General features: G+C 41.0%; 2 protein-coding genes across 3 annotated transcripts; both read right to left on the reverse strand.

Annotated features, from left to right (window-relative positions):
• Window positions 1-34: 34 nt before the first annotated feature.
• On the reverse strand, window positions 35-10666 carry LOC145911284 (CCN family member 2-like). The gene is made up of 6 exons (XM_082998573.1): window positions 10492-10666; window positions 5619-5814; window positions 5288-5456; window positions 3941-4023; window positions 1117-1310; window positions 35-773 (listed from the first exon to the last, which is right to left on the reverse strand). The coding sequence occupies exons 1-6, from the start codon at window positions 10624-10626 to the stop codon at window positions 453-455; spliced, it is 1098 nt and encodes a 365-aa protein (XP_082854699.1). The 5' UTR covers window positions 10627-10666; the 3' UTR covers window positions 35-452.
• A 3116-nt stretch (window positions 10667-13782) lies between these two features.
• Window positions 13783-19823, reverse strand: LOC145910524 (proton-coupled zinc antiporter SLC30A1-like). 2 transcript variants are annotated; one of them, XM_082997677.1, is made up of 11 exons: window positions 19557-19823; window positions 19198-19376; window positions 18669-18798; window positions 18380-18555; window positions 18144-18260; window positions 17368-17612; window positions 16230-16359; window positions 15381-15524; window positions 15020-15071; window positions 14812-14865; window positions 13783-14744 (listed from the first exon to the last, which is right to left on the reverse strand). In XM_082997677.1, exons 1-11 carry the CDS (start codon window positions 19750-19752, stop codon window positions 14644-14646), a joined length of 1524 nt encoding a protein of 507 aa, XP_082853803.1. In that variant the 5' UTR covers window positions 19753-19823; the 3' UTR covers window positions 13783-14643. The 2 variants fall into 2 exon arrangements, with proteins under 2 accessions (XP_082853803.1, XP_082853802.1); XM_082997676.1 differs by having other exon boundaries at window positions 18144-18263.
• Between the last annotated feature and the right edge of the window lie 450 nt (window positions 19824-20273).

Raw genomic sequence — 20273 nt, forward strand, 5'->3', positions numbered from 1 at the left:
GCTAATTGTGGTAAATAAACATGACGCAAGTTGATTCGTGTCAGTGGTGAAGCGTGTTTACAAGACAGTGACAACAAAATGACCGACACACAAATAAAGTATCACACAATATGTTCAACCGCTAGGTAGCGCAATAGCGCGGGGAATAAAGTTTCACTTTTGATATTAAAAGGTTGTTGAAATTTTACTGAGATATGAGCTAATGGTGAAAACGAACACATTATGGAGCATAGAAATCACTGACTTTCTTCAACGTAGACTCACAAAACGACAAGGCGTACAAAAACATATACAGGCAGTGGAATTAGAATAAAAAGATTAGTCTGATTTTTACACAAAGCATTCTCAAAAGCAGTTCGTTGTGGAACTTCATAACAAAAGCGCGAAATCAAAAACAATCAAACCAATACAAAAATACGAACAGTGTCGTTTTAACGGCAATTACTTCGTTCTCAAGTGGGTCTGTATAGATCGTCACCCAATCCCTTGCCCAGATTCGACGAGAAAATGTTTCCCAAATTCTCTGTACGTTTGCAGGGACTCTCGCACGCACACTTCCGCACCACCATCATGTCGCGGCTAAAAGTAGACCCCGGGTTATCCGGGCATTGAAATCTCACGCTGGTCGTTCGGCTTCTCGTCGGCTTGCAGCAAGTGTCCGGGCACACACCACAGTATCTGGGTCGGTACACCTTTACACTGATGCAACCGCTCAGGGAGAAGCGCACGCGCTTCGTGTGTTTTACCACCGGCTTGCATATGCGTCCGTTGCGCTAGAAAAAAAATATTTTTTTCAGTTGTTGTTTGTGTTTTTCGGGAAGTTAAGACTGATATATGAACGTCAAGTTGCTAGAAATGTAAAGGTTGGATTTTACACAACTTTATATCCAGCTCGCTTCGGCGCACTCCCAACCTTTCAGAAGCCTCACCGTGGTTTAAAGTTGGCTGCTAACTCATACAAGGATGACAAAATACAAACTAAAACACGCAATTCGTTAAAAATGCGTTGGCCTTCATTGCCTATTCGATTTTTTTGCGAATTCCAATTACAAAAACGCAAGCAATAATGCAATCCAACAATAAATTAAACAAAAATATTTAACTTAATATTCTTACTGTGAGGGTATTGTTCATGCTGCAGGGTCGGGTTTGACAGAGACGGATTTGTCGTTTAAATTTGCATTCCGTATTGTCGTTTGTAACTCTCTCGGAAATTCCAAAGCCGCAGGTTCTCGAACATTCCGACCACTTGCTTGTTTGTGTCATGCAGTCGTTCTTGTAAGTGACCGGAATGTGCTTGGCTCTAACAGCTGCCAAACAACACAGAGTTATGTAAGACCCACGTAAAGGTTTTGCGCACATTTCTGCCACGGTTTATTGTGTCAGAGCCCATTCGATTTTTAAAATTTGCTTGAGAAATGAGAACAATTGGCGAGATCCTAAAATATTGAAAAAGGTTGTCTGCTTAAATCGCCCTAATCCTTTAACACTGACCAAGGCCTTGGCGCCAGTTGAAAGCCCCCACTTCACGCGAGTAACAGGCAGCAATTAAAAAGGGGCTAGGGTTACCCAAAATATACGGGACTCTCGAGAAGCTCTTGTGACGTAATACAACGCGATTATTCTAAGTGGCGACTCGGAGTTTCCCACGTGTATGTGAAGGCTCCACATTATTTTTTGGAAAACTTTTGAAAGGCGTGATGCATAATATTTGGATTAAAGAGAATAATCGTAAGTATAATTACAAAGAAAGTTTTCGAGTCAAAGAAAGTTTTTCGAGTCAAGTATTCGCAGGGAATTATGTCACCGAGGTTTTGGTTTTAAAAGTTTCCTGTAAAAGATGTACAAACTTACAAGGCCAGGTGCACACCCGGTTATGTAAACTAGTAACTTCACAAAATGGCTGTGCTATACATAAGCTGTTGTTGAACTGTTTGTGTAGCCGCGTGTGACGATTCCCGACTACTTTTAACGAGCGGGCGTACATCTGTGAGTACACGTCCATTTCGTTACCAGGAAAAGTTGTCCACACTATACGCACAACGTTGCACGCGCTGGGCAAACCTCGCCGCACAAGTTGTGTTTTGCAGCTGTGCGCTTTCACTAGGCGGCAATTATGTTGCCAACAACATCCTGAGTTCGGTGCCCGACAACCAGAACGAACCCCAATACAAAAAGAAACAGAAAATCTCCAGGCAATAAGTTGAACCGAGCCCTGGGCAAGTTGGCATCTTGGTAACTTAACGCTTTGCCGCTTTCATGCAGTCATTTGCATGAACCACAGGTGCTTCGACGGGAGTTGAATTCGGCGGATCCAAAGCACACGTTTGAGTGCTGGGTCATTAGGATCACTGCTTCTGCCATTTGGGTTTATTTGCACAGGAAAAGAACACGTGGTTATCAAAAACCACAAAATACATATTTTTAGCCGAATTCGTTTTCCAAGCAAACAAACGAGTAAATATGATTAGGGATATGGGAATGAAAGGCTAAGAAGTAAACAATACCACTACAAGCTGTAGGTGCCTTTGAGCGTTATGTTGGCGTTGAGTTAAGTTCATTTATTAAAGTGTTTTGCGCTGACGCACTTCATGAGAAATTCGCCTCCTTTGATGCGGTTTCCACTTCAAACAACTGCAATTAACCTTTGCAATCGAGTTTTTTAGGTTCCTTGCGGTAGGTGATAATGAGGAAACCAACATTAGCATTTTAGAACGATTTTTTTGCACGGCCACTCCTAAATAACTTCAAAGAAAAAAAGTTTAAAAATAAGATTAAGCATCAACCAAACCTTTTGTTAAATTTTATTTTCAAATTAAGTTGATGTACGTTGATAAACTTACTAGGTAGCAGCAAAACCACTCTGAGTTTATCAGTTGTCCTTAATATTCCTTTGGAATACATTTTCAAATGTTATGTCAGACTAAGCTTTTGTGAGAAAAGGCGAAATAGACATATCGTGCCTTTCGCTAAAAGTTCAATCGAGCGTTTTGATCCTTTGTCGTGCAAATGAACCTGCTGTTTTCAGAGTTACCACAAACGCCTGCAAGCCTGGGAAAATTTCCAACTTCGCTTGTACAACAATCGATCGTTCTAAACTGAAAAACCACAGTTATTTAAGGATTGTGATCTCACAATGGGTTATGAAGTATGTGGTCTTTTTCTAAATGGACGAGAAGCTGTTTGGGAGAAACTTTAATGACTGCTGCCGACAAAGACCTAATAAATCAGGCTGTTTTGCCAAGTACAATGAGTAGCAGAACATTAAATATAGCGCTTCAAATTAAATTTGACAATAAATGAATTGGCAACAAAACGCTCTTTTTAAATTCGCGTGTCAAGCTTTCAGAATTCCGACGAGAAATTCCCGATTTGTGAGTCAACATTGATATTGGGTGGTACCTATATACTGTTCAAATATTTAATGGAGGTCTAAGTGCACCGTTTGGAAGTAAATACTTCTTGTACTGAAACCATTGTGCAGATTGGTATTATGCATTCAAATTTTGCAGCAATGGCATAACATTCCACTTGTGTATTTTTGACCAGATCGTTGGTCATAGTATCAGAATAAAATTGCTGGTCACTGCAATTGTTGGTCAAGTAATCGAATGCGAAAGATCCAATTGACTCAGTTTAGAATTTTCGCGAAACATGATCCACGTTTTAACCAAAAACATAAAAACCTGTGCAATAATTTAATGTAGTAACAGTCGGTTGCCTTGTTCACACCAAATCGTTAACATTCTCACAGATTTCTATATTGTACAGACTCATATGTGGATCAAGTTTGGCGAAAACTCTGTGTCCCGATGTATTAGTATTTCCCGATTGTGTCAATCCCTGTATCTCTCCATTCGTGGACAGAAGCCAATACAGGCAACAACACGTTGACTGGACTCGAGACAACTTTCAGAGAGCACATGACACCATATTTTACCTTGGTTTCCCTCCCTGACGTAGTTGGTGGTGTCATTGACGCAGGTCCACTTCGCACAGCACTCGTCTTTTCTACGCAGTAACCTGTTAAGGCATAGACATGATGGTTATATGTGAGTACACAGATGTTTTCCTTTTTGTCGGGACTCAAATACGGCCGTCGGTTCCTTTTTGGGACAAAACGTACGTTTGGCGCGCCTCAAGTACTGATTGAAAAGGGTCAACGTACGTCTGAGTTGGAAATGTTTATGGAAATCCGACACAGTTCGACTCGTTAACAGTGCGCAGATAACATCAGTGGGGCCTCTTTACCTTTCCCCTTGTTTAGGCTGAGGCCGATCTCAGTTCACCGTAACATTTTGTTTCATGTGTCTGCGCATTGCAGTTTCCGGGTTTTTGTCGCCCTAAACCAAATCATGCGCGGCGGAACCTTTCTGGCGGTGGCCCGACCCACCCAACACGCTGAAACGCCCCAACGTGGCGCTTTGGGTTTCGTCGACCACCCGCACCGGGAACCGCCAAATCAGCAACAATCTCTGCGGACCCTTGCGACGAAGCGAGCAAAGCCGGCTCATCTGAGGCAAAAGTTCAAGCAACACCCAAACATGCGTCACATAACCCGGAGCTGGCATGTTTTCGAGTAGTGTTTCATCTCTCCCGGGTTCACAAGGCTTTGGCACGAGGCCGGCGGCCTTGTTTGCTCTTGAATTAGTTTGTAATATCAAGCGCACATTGCTTGCCCGGGATCAATTTGTAATGGCACCAAAATAGATTTTTAAGTGAAAGGATTGCTGAGGATCTTATACAAATCCTCGGGGATCACCAGAGCACTGCGGTGGGCAATGTGTCAAGTAAATATGAAATTAATGTTCACGTGTAAGGAATATTGTGCATCAAATCGTTTACCTCACAATATATAAAAATATATGTATATATCTACATGATGTTGAATTGACGAAACCGTTTTGTGAAGTAAACGATTTGATGCAGCAAACGATCATACATATACATACATAAATACATATATGTATATATATGAAACATTTTATTATTTGCATTACAAATTTTAGGTTTTGTGAATTTTCTTCGTTTATAAGTATTGTGTAATTATATCATCATGTGTCCTAAAGTTCACCTAACAAAACGGCGCTTTAGATTCGCCGTGCAATCAGCGTGTCTTGCAATGCGACTTACGCCTGTGGTTTTACTGGGCAACTCAATATCTAATAATTGCGTTCCTGGCGTTATTTGCGTGTTGGCTTTTCCTATAAAACCTGCGTACCGTTTTGTATCAAGACACTTAAACTGTTTGTGACTGAAGAATACAACAATAAGTATGTAGTGTTACCTGGGGTGAATACAACCCAATCCCACACCGGGAGAACGATCTAAGATACAATTGGGGATGCAACCGATGTCTCCATTAATGCAAAAGCATCTCGCCTTGCAGGTGGGATTAAACACTTCTCCGTTGTTATACCAACGATCTCCCACTAGACAATTTCTTCCCGGACTTGCTAAAAAAATTGGTATTGCCTATGTCTTGTCATGCATCACAAAAATATCTGAAAAATTTATGTAAAAGTATTATAAGTAGGGTTTTAGCGATATAGATGCATTCACATTCTATAGATTCATTTGCTTGAAACGAGGACATTGTTTACAAATAAAGTACATACCTTTGCAAACGTGATCTGCCGGGTGACAGTAGAGTCGCTTATGTCGATCGCACACGTTTTTGACGTCACACGCTTCTCCCAGCTGTTTGGAGCACATCCTGCAACATCCACATCCGTCCAGCAATCTACTGACACCGGGTGCGCAAGTGGGAACCACGCGGCATTCGCATGTCGCGCATATTGTCGACTCATTTTGCTGCGTCAAGAACCAATTGGGTTAATTGATGCACGTAAACTGTGTGAAACCATACATGGACACACGAAGTTGTGTTTTACAACTCTGCTTTATTTAGATAAGAGAAACAACTTGACTGGATTTCTCTCCTTTAACACACCAACGTTGTATATAAACTACCAGAGCAGACGGAGAATGTTTGTTGCTTTGCGACGAACAGACCCATGGGCATTCAGTTCCTCGCCTGAGCAAACATATGCGACCATTTAACAGGAACTGTGACAGAGATTCGCGAAGACCGCGACGTGAACGGTTGAGAAGAAATTAATTTTGCCTCCAAAACTCCCATAACAATGGCACGTTTATTTGTCCCTCCTCGCGGTGATGCCTCTGCTTTGGATCTCCCATGGTTTAAGATATTGGATTTTGCACTCAAAGTCAAACTGTCTAAATCAAAGCAGAAAGCAATATCGTTGAAAAGGGTGGGGCAGTGAGGTGGGGAACAATATTGACAATCTGGCGACTTGCCTCGCTTTGTCGCGTGCCTCACAGATTACTGCGAAACGTATCAGGAATTATTGAAAACTCTCCACGATAGTAATTATGGCGATTGATGTTGCAGTGCTCTGACTTGCGTGACAAACCATGGGGTTAAATTTACGTCGAGTGCGAGTAAATATTGATTAGCGTTGACCGAGATAGCGGTTAAGAGCGGTTAGGTGATGTTCCGCATTCTTGAATGACAGGCGAATTACAAATGACGGGTGGATAATAAATTGTTGTCTGTAAAGTGAGTGCAGACATAAAGCAAGCTACTCCATCGCTTTTAAACAAGACTGAATCCATCTTTTGACGAAGATACAAACATGACCAAAAAAACGCAATGTGGAAAACCCAATTCGAATAAAACATGCACGTTTTTCCACTCCGAGTGTTTTTATACTTAACATGTTCTTTGTATCATTTGCGATTCGGGTAATATTTACAAGATCGAACACGCATGAGTCCTAAATATATCTTCAAACCACTTTTTCATGAGTGTATGAAGATCCCGAAATAGCCTTCGGTGCAAAGGGCGCTTTTCTTATCTTGTCCAGGTATTTGGGCAATGTCATCGGGCGTGAACAGCAGGTTAGTCGAGTCAAGAAGTGATACTGCAAACAACCAGTAGCAATCACGCAAGCGACAACACTTTGTATAGGGATATGGTGGGTGTGAATAGGGTGTGGCGGCTACGCGAGGTCCCGTTATTTGGGGCACGGTTCAATTGTGCAGAATGAACCAAGGTGTCGTCGATGACCGGGTGGTCCGGGTATAGGAAAGGACAATCGGTCCCCAAAAAAATATTTTGTTGCGATAAGGTTGAATATGCTGAACTTTCTTCGTTCAACAATTTAAAATCACCTATTTCACTACATAGACTTAAAAGCATAAAACGTTTGTTAGCTCAGCTTTCAAACACAGTTCGGGATTTGTTATCATAAAACCTTCCGGAAACGCCTATGTTTCCACAATTTTTGTTTTCCAAAACATTCGACAAAACTGATTGAAGTCAATAATCTTCGCGAGGTGAGAAGTTCAACAGCCTGAAAAGATTGGGTTACAAGACCAGCAATAGGTCAGAACCGTTACTTTTGCAATTGCCGCCAATGGCCAATCAGTTGTCAAATCCAATACCATGCAGTTCACAACATAAAGTGTTTGATTTTTAATGGTCGTCTCAATCAATTCTGCCAAAAACCCACATACAGTTTGCAAAAAACACGATCGAGACCACCACCCCACCAATGCATACGTTCCCAAGCAGTGGCACGCCTGGGTAATCATATGTTTATCAGCTAATGTGATTGACAGTTTAAACGTCGGGGGTGAACATTGAAATGGTGGGAAGCCTACAGCAGGCTTCTTGGAGAGCTAATGCGAATAAGTGATAAGCCGGCTCACTCTGATTGCGGTCAGGGTAAACGCGACTGAACTGGATGTTAATCAGTCGATCCTACAGCCGACACGATAAATGCGCCAATGTAGAAGAATGGGCCACAAGATACTCATGTGTGAAATGATTTCATGTGTGTCCATGTTTTACCCATGGGGATATTTTCACCATTAACCGTTTTCCGAGAAAACAGCATTCCTTTACAACTCGAGACACATGTTGTCGTTTTTGCGAAGTCGTAAAGACCAACGTAAAGTATTGTTTAACAGTTGTTTCGCTGCAGCCGATGACATTTTAACGATGCTCGTTTTATGATTTTTACGTAACATAAGCGAGCATTGCGAGCACCACAAATATATCACGATGTGTGTTCAGATATAAAAAGGCTGTTGCGTCGTTATGCACCTGTTTTTTTAAGAGCAATGATCCGAAATGCTTGGGGTAAAAACCGGAAAATGGGGCTTGAATGACATTTTTTTGCCTTTCCTGAAAGAGTTGTTCTGTTTCGTTGCAGGAAACAGTACTGTCACGTGTCATCAAAGCAGATTACAATATGTGGGTTTCAGTAACCTACAATATTTATTAATCAGAATTGTTCTTCTGGCACTCAAGTTTCTAGTGTTTATTTGAAACAGAAGAACAATTCTGATTAATAAGTATGCCTGGCGGCAAAAATAGCAGTATACAATATTTATGATCTTAATTTTTGATAATTTACTTATCATATAAGAGACTGAATGGTGATGGTCAGTAAATAAATGCCTCATGGTTATCAGGTCTTAAAGCCATAACCTCGAACCGGGAGGACAGAAAACAGCCGTTTATAGGAAATCAGTGACTCCCGGATATCAATATTTATGATCAGCACACACTATGCGATGCGGTTTTGAAACAAAAAAAATGTTACAACTTTCTAGGTATCACAACGATCAAAAGCAACCGAGGTAAGAAAACGAGATTGGCGCGCGAAAGCATGACGTGACAATTGAACAATCTTTCGATAAGGCACGAAAGGGAGGTATGGCAATATTTACCCATACATTACATCAATATGTAAGTTTCTAATCGAAATATCTTATCACCATTTTATCTCTGCAATTAAACCTCCAACGAAAATGCCAACAGAGAGTTGAAGTCCTTGGAACCCTGAAAGTCAACTTGAGGTGATCAAGGACATCGCAGAAAAGCAAAGAGAGATGTTGTAACACTTCGTTTTCGGTTTTATCAGCGGAAATAACCAGCAAATCTTCTATAGTCTTGCAAATCTAATTTTTGTTATCATATTCAGACCGAGCATCTAGCGCATATTGTGAAAATGCAGTTTTGTTTGTTTTCAAGCATTTTACTAAATTTTAAGTTTTAGGTGTTAAGTTATTACTAAGCACAAAGACCGCAATGCGACTGCTTTTAAATATCTCTTGAGGATTTTCTTGCTTCCAGGTGATGAACCCACAGTACAAAACACTATGCGAAATACATCAGGTTGTTCAATTGTACACCGCATCTACCGTTGTGACTTTATTTAACTTACTTAATTTAGTTGTAGACGAACAGGTGTATCATAAAAACAGGATGTTTAAAGCGCAAAAACGCAGTTCGAGCAACCACGTCACCTTAATTTTAAGCTGCATGAATTAATTGACATTTATGAAAAATATATATTCACGCCAAACTCTTGGTTCCTGAGGTAACGAACGCACGAAAGTTTGGATCCGTGTGATTGGGTTAACACGACGGCTAAAGCACGTGCTTTTTCTATTTGCTGGAACTGACATTATGAGTTATCGTCAAAAAACGCGGTTACACAAACTCAACACAGATGGTGCTTTGAGACGTCATCTTTGTGGTTACTTTATCAACGGGAAAAGGGCCTAAAAGGACATTACGTAAGTTTTGGAATAACTCGTAGACGCGACGGCAAAGCCAAAAGAGTGATGTTTTACTTTACACCTGGGCAAATATTTAGCAGGAATCGCGATAGCACAATTGTAGTAGGACGACGCATATTAATAGAGCGCAATAAAAACTGCACTACACCTACGAAAGCGTTAAAATCGAACGATTAATCAATTCGTACGACTGTCAGTTGCGCAAGAATTCCAAGCCGCTAAGTGATGAGAAGCGTCGTTCAAGGGATAGTATGTGATTACCGGATGTCGTCGCAGCTTACTATACATTAAGAGTCCTACAAGAGACTGGAGTGGCCGTAACTCAATATTTTCCGCAGATTTTGGGGGATTGAGAGAATGAATGGATGAGGGAAGGTCGTGCCTTGTACACGTTAAGCCGTTGATGCCTCAGAAATGCAAAGTACGCACTGGTGCTGAAAGTGTTTGTTTGCGATGGTCGGCGTTTTAGCTGCGTGCGGAGGTACTCATGTTGGTTCGCGTTCATTTGGGCGGAACGATAATTAAATTTGCCATCGATGTACCGTGAAAAAAAAAACGATAAGTTTGAAAAATACGAAACCGCATTTCGCGCGTGGTATGTAACACCTTAAAACGTCCGTAACGTCATCTGAAAGATTTCATTTTACATCAGCTTTAAACAAGTTTAGAGACCAACGTGGCTTTTGTCGTGGGTGGCACAATACTGTTAAACCTGCGTGAACACAAACGTGTTAAAAACATCAACTAAGCACGCGTATAGATTTTAAACGAAATTCCCGACAGACTCCAAACAAATTATCTGACAAACGATGTAGTTACAGACGCTTAAATCGCACAGTTCACACACAACAGAAGTCGAACAACATAACTCACGTTTGGATAGAAATCGCTCTCCGGGGCCTGCGTCGATTCTGAAACGTCGAAAAAGGTGCGTCGGTTCGAGCGTGACGTCATCACCGCGGTAGTGACACATAAAAGCACGGAAACGATGTACAGAAAGCAAGGCATCTTATTCAATAGAGTGTACACCTCTTAAAATAACATTGGCGTATCTGTGGAAATGTACATGTCGGTGAAAGACAATTCATACCCAGGTAAAACAACATAGCCTAGTATAGGATAAAAGTAAAATGTATGCAAGTTTAGAGCTTACATTGCAACATTTTTCATGGGCCATCAAGCTCCAAATCTGACCAAACGTGGTTACCTCAAATAAACATACAGTATCATTATATTAAGGCATGCTGCCTTTCAAGTATAAAACCTGTACTAAGTTTGTGACAAGAAACACGCCAAATCAACCCCGCCTTCACTGTGTAAACCACGACCGCTTGACTGTCCCGAAGAAGTCCTGCACAGATCCCTTATCTCGACGTGAAAAGCGTGCGCACGACTCAAGTGCCAGTTCGTACTTGATTACGATCATCGCTGGGCGCAGAAGTGGGCGTATACACTTGTTTGACTGCAATTTCGACTTTTTATCACAACGTTTTACAGCGCCGCATGTCAATTAAGGCCAATTGCCGTTGACTGACACATGACAATATACAACCATTTAAATATGTTTTACTTCAGAAGCAACAAGAGTTAACTAAATCGCACGGTCAGAAGCGAAGCACTCTCTTTGTTGTTTTTATTGTAGTGTTTATTTTTCGGGCTTTATTAACACTGAAATAAAATTACAGTTAAGCGCTTTTCAAACAATTTTTCCGTCCGTAAACACCTAGCATTTCCGCGCGTTATTTGCGCTCCAATTGCCGCCGATTTAACATCTTGCCACCGGGGTGGAGCGGAAACCGGGCACCTGAACTGCCTGTCTGGCCCAAGCGCCTCGCAAAACGGCAGACTTGCTGACTCCCGCGAGTCCGCGATTAAGAGCCTTGTTCGTCAATTTACACGAGAAAAACGCTAGCAGGTCAAGGCTCTTTGGCATGAAGCATCAGCTCCATTGAAGTTTCAATGGTTTTGTGAGTAAGCCACCGGAAATTTTAAGCATAAACTCTGACGGGGAAATTAAAAGCGCCCAAGGTCCTCGAGTGGAAATTACGACTCGAGACAAAAGTAAATTGCTTTCGTGAAAAGTTCATTGCAGGACTTTTCCATATCATGGTTTTCCTTTGAATCATATTCGCTTTTCGTGCGACCGCGTCATGACCAACCAAAGAGTAAAGGGATAAATTTGTGAATGTCTTGCAAACATTACGGCTTTATTAGGTCGCGAAATGGGGTTGCATTGTGTGTGTTGATGTAATTGGCCATGACACGTACTCACACAACAATTCTAAAAGAATCATTTCTATCTTGTTCAACATACACCTAAAAAAAACTCAAACCATATTCTCCAAGGAAATCAAAATCGTCAATACATAAATAGATCTTGGGCTTAATACCCTTGTGGTGCATATACAATTAGCCCTACTTCATGATGTGAGTTAAAAGCACTGAAATATTGGTGTTTCTGCACCAAAAAAGATATATTGTTTATAAATCTGATCTGGAATTACAAAGTGACTTTTCTCCAAGTTAATTTATGAATGACGTATACTCTTTATGTAATTTTCCGCCACGCTTTTCCTGAGGGCCCATTGTGCTCAAACGACAATGGTAAACAAATACATGGTATCCGACTACAACACTCCCAGGCCAACTGCTAAGTCCTTCAATTCCACCCACCTTGATACTGGTGTGGACAAGACCTACAATAACAAGGTAAACCTCGCAAAGCTAAGTAGCCACAAGCACCTTTTTGTTCTCAGCATCAAACGCAGCTTTTGCCTTGCAGCAAGGTAGGCATGCCCTTTCTTATGACGTCACAATTGAACGCGTCTTTTAATAAGTAAAGCGGCGTTCTGTTCCCGCGCGAATTCGGCAACACTTCTGTGGTTGGTGTAATCCGGATTACAAGCCGTAAGCTATGGCGCAGTCGGCACTGAGATTACGTAAGAGTTATTTTACATAGTTCGTCAACACAGAGTCCGACAATTACAAGTTTAATAACGCAATTTATTGGATAAAAAAAAATTAGACAATCTTTTTGAAAGAAGGATGGTAAGCTTTTGTTGAGGTTTATTTGAAAAATACACAATGTGGAGGCAAATACGGATCCAGGTAAGGGCGATTGGGTGATCTCCCTCTATCCCAACAAACCTTCCCCACTACCCAAGAACATGTCATAGTTTGATAATAATCAGTTGCAGATAAAATGAAAACCCCAGATAAATTTGCTGGATCCGCCAGTTTGCTCATGTTAAAATCATAGTAAAGCGAGATACTGACGATAAAGTGCAACACGTCGATCAAGCGACCGTGGTTTATTCAAAACAGGTAAACACAGAGCAAGCAGTTCCTTACGAAATCCAAAAACCTTGTTTGAGAAAAACAAGTTGTTCGAAATCCGGGTGGCCCCAAGCAGGTGCTAGGGTGTTATGTTGGCTATTAAAGTTACTCATGAGGTCAGCGGTTCTACTCTACGCACACTCAAGCTCGACTTGGTTGATTTTGTTACAAGGAACTTCAAACAAAAGGGCACAAGATTAAGACGCATTAGACGGGTTTAAACGCCAAATTGCTGCACAAACATTTTGGATTTCGAGCTCCTATTGTGACGTTGGTGTTGGATTAAGTCAGTAAAAAGGTGACCAACTGCTTGTGGTGTTTAAGTTTCCAGTACGCACTGGATTAACGTTACATTGAAGATGCGTTTCAGGCACCTGGTGATCTTGATTGCCTTTCTTTTGCATTATACGTTTGGCGGAATACGTATCTGATGTAGTTGCGGAAATAGTGGTTTTCGGAATCTGAAACCTGTGGTGGTCTACTGTGTCTGCTTTTGTAAGTAACCTGAAATAGACCAAGCAACTCTTTTGCGCCCACGTGTGGTTGTATAGGTTTGAGATATTTTTTGTCTAACTAACTTCTGCCATGTTTTTTTTCTACAAAGTTAGAGACCTCGGAAACTGTTTTATGTAAGTTGAGTAAACAAAGTCGCCTAACTGTAGAACTGAGTATAAATTAAGACCACGCTATATAATAGTCAATGGTAAAACGTTTGGATCGGTGCAAAAAAGAAAACGATTTGCCAGCAGTTCATGCACGCGTTTGGACACCAACGCTATCTCCACACGTCACACTGCGGCAAAAAAACAACAAAATTTTATTGACGTTATTTTATTTGTGCGAATGTGCAAGAAAAAATACAGCAAAATAGAAATCATGTTGAGGACGGGGCCAGAATCCGGCTCGGCATGGGGGCACTTTACTGCATGTTGAACCGGGTCAACTGGGTCAAGTGAATAGAGGTGGTTCGGGCTTCCTGCAGCACACCAGTGTCGATTATTTTGACTAGCGGAAATGTTTAGAATCAGATAATTTTGAAAAGAGTGCAAAATTTGTAAACGAGAGCACTGTTCGAAAGGTGATTTATGAAAAAAAAACACTTTGGTTTCAGGTTTGTATGCAAGCTGAAATTATAAAGAACAGTGTGCAATACGAAAAAGTGGTAATCACCTTGGTGGGGTGAAATACAAAAACGAAAAGAAAATTGTGGAGTTTCAAAACAACTCCAACGTACAGCTAGGCTATCGTTGACGATATGGAAAAAAAATTAACAAAAAGGACGTCAATATCAAGCAATCTATGGCAAACGATAGAGTGTTTATTGGGTTGAGTTTGGAGGATATGTTTGTTGAATTTCCTAACCGAAGCTTTAGCGAATGAAATTTGCTTTGTGAGCACACAGAACAATAATTGCTACAAAAACGTGCTCGTTTTTGGTGAAACTGAAGGTGAACAAGATAATTATGAGCGCAGTTTCTTAACTTAGTTCAGTCTGCTGTGAAAGTTGCTGTCATTTTTCTACAAGAAAGAAATCATTTCATCTGTAACTAATTGCACAAGGTGAAAATAAGCAAAATAAGTAAATTTTTAGTGTTGAGTCTTAGGCAAGACACTAGACGATACCGAGTGGTGAGTACTCTAATACAAATGAAGGTCGTGTGGTGGCGCTAGAGAACGGCGTAGTTGTGATCACACTGCGGCAGTTTCGTCTTCCACCACAACGGGCAACGTCATCACCAAACCGGGGTCATCGTCCTGCTCTATAGCGCCGTTTGGCAACGGTGATTGTTCTGGTTTTAAAACATAATACGTAAGTCTCTGTTGGAAGGAGTTATTTGCCTGTAGTTAAATGAATACCTGGGAAAAACTGTTTGGATGATGAAGTAGATTTTTTGGGCGTTCGTCCTGATTCTGAAATTAAGAGACATCGAAATTAATGAATGCAATGTTTGTGTCATAACTTTAACTTCAACAATAAAGCACCCAAAATGCAATAACCGTCAATCAAATCTAATCGACACACGGAACAAATCACTGGGCAACAACAGTAAGCTTAAAAACATACCGACATCATCAGCAGAGGCGCCACCTATTGGAGAAGCGTTGGACGACCGTTTCTGAAAAACAACGAATTTGGAGGATTATTATTAACACCTTCATAGATGTTGAATACATTGTATAAAACCCAACAAGAAACAGTTAAGGCGACATTACTAAAGTGGAGCTAAAAATATGTGCTAAGTGTGTTACCACGAACCATACTGTATTCATTGCTTGAACGGCACGTATAGCTGGTAAAAATTGAAAATTTAACGCGAGTTTAAACAAAAAGTGCCATCGAGTTGGTAAATTCTCTACTTCCCACACAAACTGACGTAATCAGCAGTGATTGATGGGTGAGTGAGTGGAAGGATGCTGTTGCTTACCGCGAGACTGTTAATACTGCAGCAAGTTTTGCTTTTGCAAGCTTCCGTCTCGCACTGCATGTTACAGTGCGGGGCTGGACTTGTGTGGAACTCTGGTTGTACAGTTGAGGAATGAATTCCACAGTCATGAAGTCGCTCCTTTACCTGCGAACCGCAAGGATAAACCGTTCAAAATAACGCAAACAAATTTTGGGTTACACATATTTTTTTTTTTGAAAAAGCCTGGCTGGTACTGTGTTTACAACTAGTGCTTTGTATGCATTGACATTACGGAAGGTACAGTGATCGCCAAGCCAGCATCTGCAGCCTGCGGTTCCCAATTTTTCAATATGTAAAGTCACACAAATTAAAGTACCTTTTTATTCGTTGTGGCTAAGTTTGCGATTATAATTGAGTTTTCAATTTAGGGTATTTATAAACCGCGAGTTTGTGACCTTTGATTGATTTGATTGTGAAAGACGGCATTTATTGTAGACAAAACGCAATAGCTGTGCGTCAACTGCAAACTTGTGAAATTAAAATTCTTGTCTGTTATTGCTAATCTTTGTTCGCAGAAACAGAAAACTATGAAAACTAAGCTGTGTACGCCACAACTCCATAAAGCCTCAAAACCTTTAGGTCGACTTGCTGCTTGAAACTAATTACCGCTGACTGGTGCAACCACCAACAACGGTAACTTACAATAATTTTTGGGCAATTTGGATTTTTAAAACCACCGTTCCACAGAGCTAAATTTTTCGACCAAAACAAAATAGTTGGGATTTTGTCCTATATCACTTACAGGAAAATTCGAAACCAAGCACAATACAAAAAAACAGTGCTATTACAACTCGTGGTGACGTCGTATACCTTCTTGGCAACGGTGAGGTAGGTATCGGCATCCTTGCACTGCAGGTGGACGGTGGCTACCAACTTTTCGCCTGTCAACTGCCAAATATGGAAGTCGTGGATTTCTTGAACCCCCTCAATCGTCTCAATCCTGAAGTACAGAATAAACATGAACATAGTCATGTGTTTACGCTGTATATTTACAGCAGGGACTTGGTTCCAGCTTGCGTAGCAAAGAAAAGATGCGGCGACCGCAAAATCAAGTTTTCGAGTAATCCACATCATCGATAGAGGAATAAATTTTTGGGTGTCAGTTAAATTCGCAGCGGTTTAGTATGCGTTGTGAAAGTTCGATACGGGGAAAAGTTGAAAACGAACTTTGACCTAAACTTTTCCAAGAAAACAGTATGTGGTTGTGGAAACAAGCTTTTTTACACGGATAAGGCAGAATGACAAGACAATATGTCACATGTCACAGCATACAAGCGCTCGTCCAATTAACTGAGCCACAAAATGCTGAATTGCGCGAATTTCGAAACCAACAAAACACTAATTTTTGCCCTCAAGGCAAACTGCGTTTTTTTGCTTCATAAACAATTTGCAAGCATTTACAGCACACCTCGATTTCGTCTCGCCTATTGTTTGTCGATTGTTACGTCACCACACGCACCGCGGCGCTAAAAGCATATGACGCTTCGCATCCGGTCGCAACATTATATTCTGCATCTACATCACATTGTGGGTTTGTCCGCTTCATCCGTGCATACGCTAAGCGGTAATGCAAGCAGATTGTTGCAACAACAGTAAATTGCGACCTACGTCCGCGGGGATAGCATACGCAAATGTTATGCAAACCTGGTGGGTGTAAACCACAAAGAGACGGCGTCGGTTGTGACGAGGGCGAAGCCTAATGCAAACCAAGACTAACAATGACAACATCCCAGGTGTGGTTACAACTACAACATGCTCGCGATTCAAGCACAAACATTTTCCTAGGTTTTATTGCTTAAGTTAAAAACAAACGTGACGATTAACAAAGGTCAAAGGGGCAACTGCTCAGATTTGTGATGATTGTTTTGGGGGGGATGGGCAAGAGGGCAACATCGCATTGCCGCAAAAAGCGCGGAGAACATCACAACTTCCCTTAAATACCACTTACTTTTCCCGAATGTCGTCCAACTCTATATGATTGGGAACAGTCTGCAGAAGAATTAAGCTTGACTGCTTGAAGAGCGGAATCGTTGTACTGATCATAATGACAACCAGAATCAAACTCATCACCGGGTCGAGGTAGAGAATCCACCGGTTTTCGATGTTGGTTTCGTCCGCTTCGACCGGAGGGCAAAGAGTCGTGCCATTTTCAAAGGTCGCATTGTCGGTGGCCGGAACGTGTATCGGGTTGTGCTGACAAAAAAAACAAGACTGTTCGCGTGAACCACAAAATTTACGTAGAAGCACTGGTAAAAGTTGGACAAGCGTTCGGTATTTCAATATGCAAAAGGTTTGAACCGTACACAAATTTGCACTCATGGGAATAGGGTACCAATGCAACCTCAATGCAAATTCGCGGATGCCAAAACTGCGCTTCGTTGATACGGAGAGTAATAAGTTTTTATGAAAAAGACCCAAGCGTTCCATTTGTTTTTTAAGATCGGGATGAAAATTAGGAACATGCATACATTGCATATGGCGTAACTGTGAAACAGAAAATAATATGCTGCTGTGATGTAGGTCGCGCGGCTGGTGGTCAGATTTAACGACACGAATTTACAGCCTCAACTTCAAGCAGCTGCACATTTCAAACCAATACCACGGCGCTGTTAGAGCTAAAACAGCAGCACTAGTGTTTCCGCCAAGCGTCTGTCCTCGTCGTTGGTTCAAACAAGGCCGCAAGCCGTTCACCACGACTTGCAGCTGCGTGCATGCCTCACTCACCGGCACAATCATCATCACTGCAGCGCTGATCATCACTATCACGGAGCCCAAGGCGTCACCCAGCACATGGAGGAAGACTGCCCTCATGTTCATTTGATCGTCCACTGATGTGTTGTGCTTCTGTTCACAAACATAACGTTTTGCTAGCTGACATTTTGTTGTATAACCTTATGTACTTGTCCATATGTGCAAATGCATCAATGATTTAAACAGTATTACAGACGACTGTTACTTACATGTTCTACCACAGTTCCATTTGGTCGATTGTTGGCCTCGGCATCATCAGAAGAATCATGTTTATGAGAGTGCTTATGACTATGATCATGATCATGATCACCATGACCATGGTCATGACCAGCATGAGCATGTGATCCAAACAACACCAAACCGATAACGTTGATTATTAGACCACCTTCAAAATAATATATACACATAAAATTTCCACGTGAAAAGAAAATAATAATGTTACAAGTTGTTCAGAAAGCAATTCAAAAATGACTGCACAAAGAAGTTTAATCAATTTACCTCCACCAACTGTAAGGACCAGTATATTGTTGGTCACCAGTTTGGGTTCATAAAACTTCTCAACAGCCTCCATCAGAATGGACACACAAAGGGCAAGCAGAAATGTTGAGTTGATGAGGGCTCCTACGACCTGCAGTGGTATATACTTTTTAAACATAGGCTAAACACAGTCCATGTCAAATGCATAAAAATGACAGTACAAACTACCATTTTTCCATGAGAGTATTTCTATGGGTGAGAAGTATTTTTCACTAATGTTAAACTTGCCCAATAATGTATGAGTGATGGTGGTTATAAGCTTGACAATGATGACAGTGGAACAATTAAAAAACACATTTATTAGTGGTGCTGTGGATGCTTTGACACTTCCTGTCAACACACTTGCATAATGGTTGTGTGTACAGTATATGCCACATTTTCTTGTCACACATCATTGCATTGATAAAGTTTGCTTGGGTATCAAAATGAACACAATAAGGGATGCATTTTATTAATATTGAATTGGTGATGCCATATACATACACCCTACCTCAAATCTGACCCAACCAAAAGTGTTGTAGTAACGCCTCTTAGATGGCCACGGTGTAATAGATTCATGGGCGGTACGTTTACTCATACGAACGGCAACCAAAGCAACCACTAATGATAAACAATCAGACAACATGTGGAAGGAATCAGCAACCAAAGTAAGACTGTTCGTCAAGTGACCTGCAAATAGAGATTGAAACAATTAAATCAAAAATAACAAACAAAACACAAGTAATTTTTTTTTTATTTGGATAGGATTAATATTTATTATAGTCTAGAATTAGATTTTAGGTTAGTTTTATTGGATTGTTTGAAAGAAAAACTTTTATACTATAAAAATACACCAAACACCAAACTTACCAACCAAGACTTCGGCAAAAAAGTAAACAAGTATAAGGGAAAGCATTGATCCAAGTCGTGTTGATTTGGTCTTTATCCATTTTGAGCAAATTCCTTCATCAGTTTCGTCTCCGCTGCCGTTTGGGCTGTGACTATTTATCAAGGAGTAATCCTCTTGCATGGTAGATTCCACAGATGGAGTGTCTTTTTGAGACATAGCAGCTGATATTGTTTACAAATAAGTAACCCCCAAAAATATTTATATACCTGGATTAAAGGTAAAACACCATAAATGTGACTGGATGCAAACGTGTTTAAATCGCAAGCCACTAAGTTCTGATTTGTAAACTACCTGACACTGGAGGTAGCCACAGGCCACAGGTAAAAGTTACACTTCAACATTTCTTGATTTTGTGACAGCAGTAAGTGTTGCACTTCAGTTGATATATGCTGATAAATCAACACTGTTTTATCTTGCAATACAAGGACGCTTCTTGCCGCTCATAAAGCATGTTAATCTTCTTTCGACTGACCATTCTGACAATTGTTATAATCGATCCGTCAATAATGATCAGAACAACGATATTAACGATAATCCCCTATTTCATCAAAAAGCACGTCGGTACACTTAAGCCGTGACCTTTCTGGCACAAGGCCCACAGAAGACAAGCCGACGATACAATTCTTGCTTTGCGCGCCGGCACAGACAGAACAAACTTTTCCTGTCAAACAAAAACT

This window comes from Ascidia mentula, chromosome 8, assembly GCF_947561715.1.
Source record: "Ascidia mentula chromosome 8, kaAscMent1.1, whole genome shotgun sequence".
NCBI lineage: Eukaryota > Metazoa > Chordata > Ascidiacea > Phlebobranchia > Ascidiidae > Ascidia > Ascidia mentula.

Coding starts and splice junctions, on each gene's coding strand:
- LOC145911284 (XM_082998573.1), bottom strand. CDS start 10,626: ATGCCTTGCTTTCTGTACATCGTTTCCGTGCTTTTATGTGTCACTACC. Junction 4,024..5,287: donor TTGGGTTGTATTCACCCCAG/GTAACACTACAT, acceptor ATGCCTTAACAG/GTTACTGCGTAGAAAAGACG. Junction 774..1,116: donor GCATGAACAATACCCTCACA/GTAAGAATATTA, acceptor TTTTTTTTCTAG/CGCAACGGACGCATATGCAA.
- LOC145910524 (XM_082997676.1), bottom strand. CDS start 19,752: ATGTCTCAAAAAGACACTCCATCTGTGGAATCTACCATGCAAGAGGAT. Junction 18,799..19,197: donor TTGGTTGGGTCAGATTTGAG/GTAGGGTGTATG, acceptor ATACCACTGCAG/GTCGTAGGAGCCCTCATCAA. Junction 14,866..15,019: donor CGCCTCTGCTGATGATGTCG/GTATGTTTTTAA, acceptor TCTTAATTTCAG/AATCAGGACGAACGCCCAAA.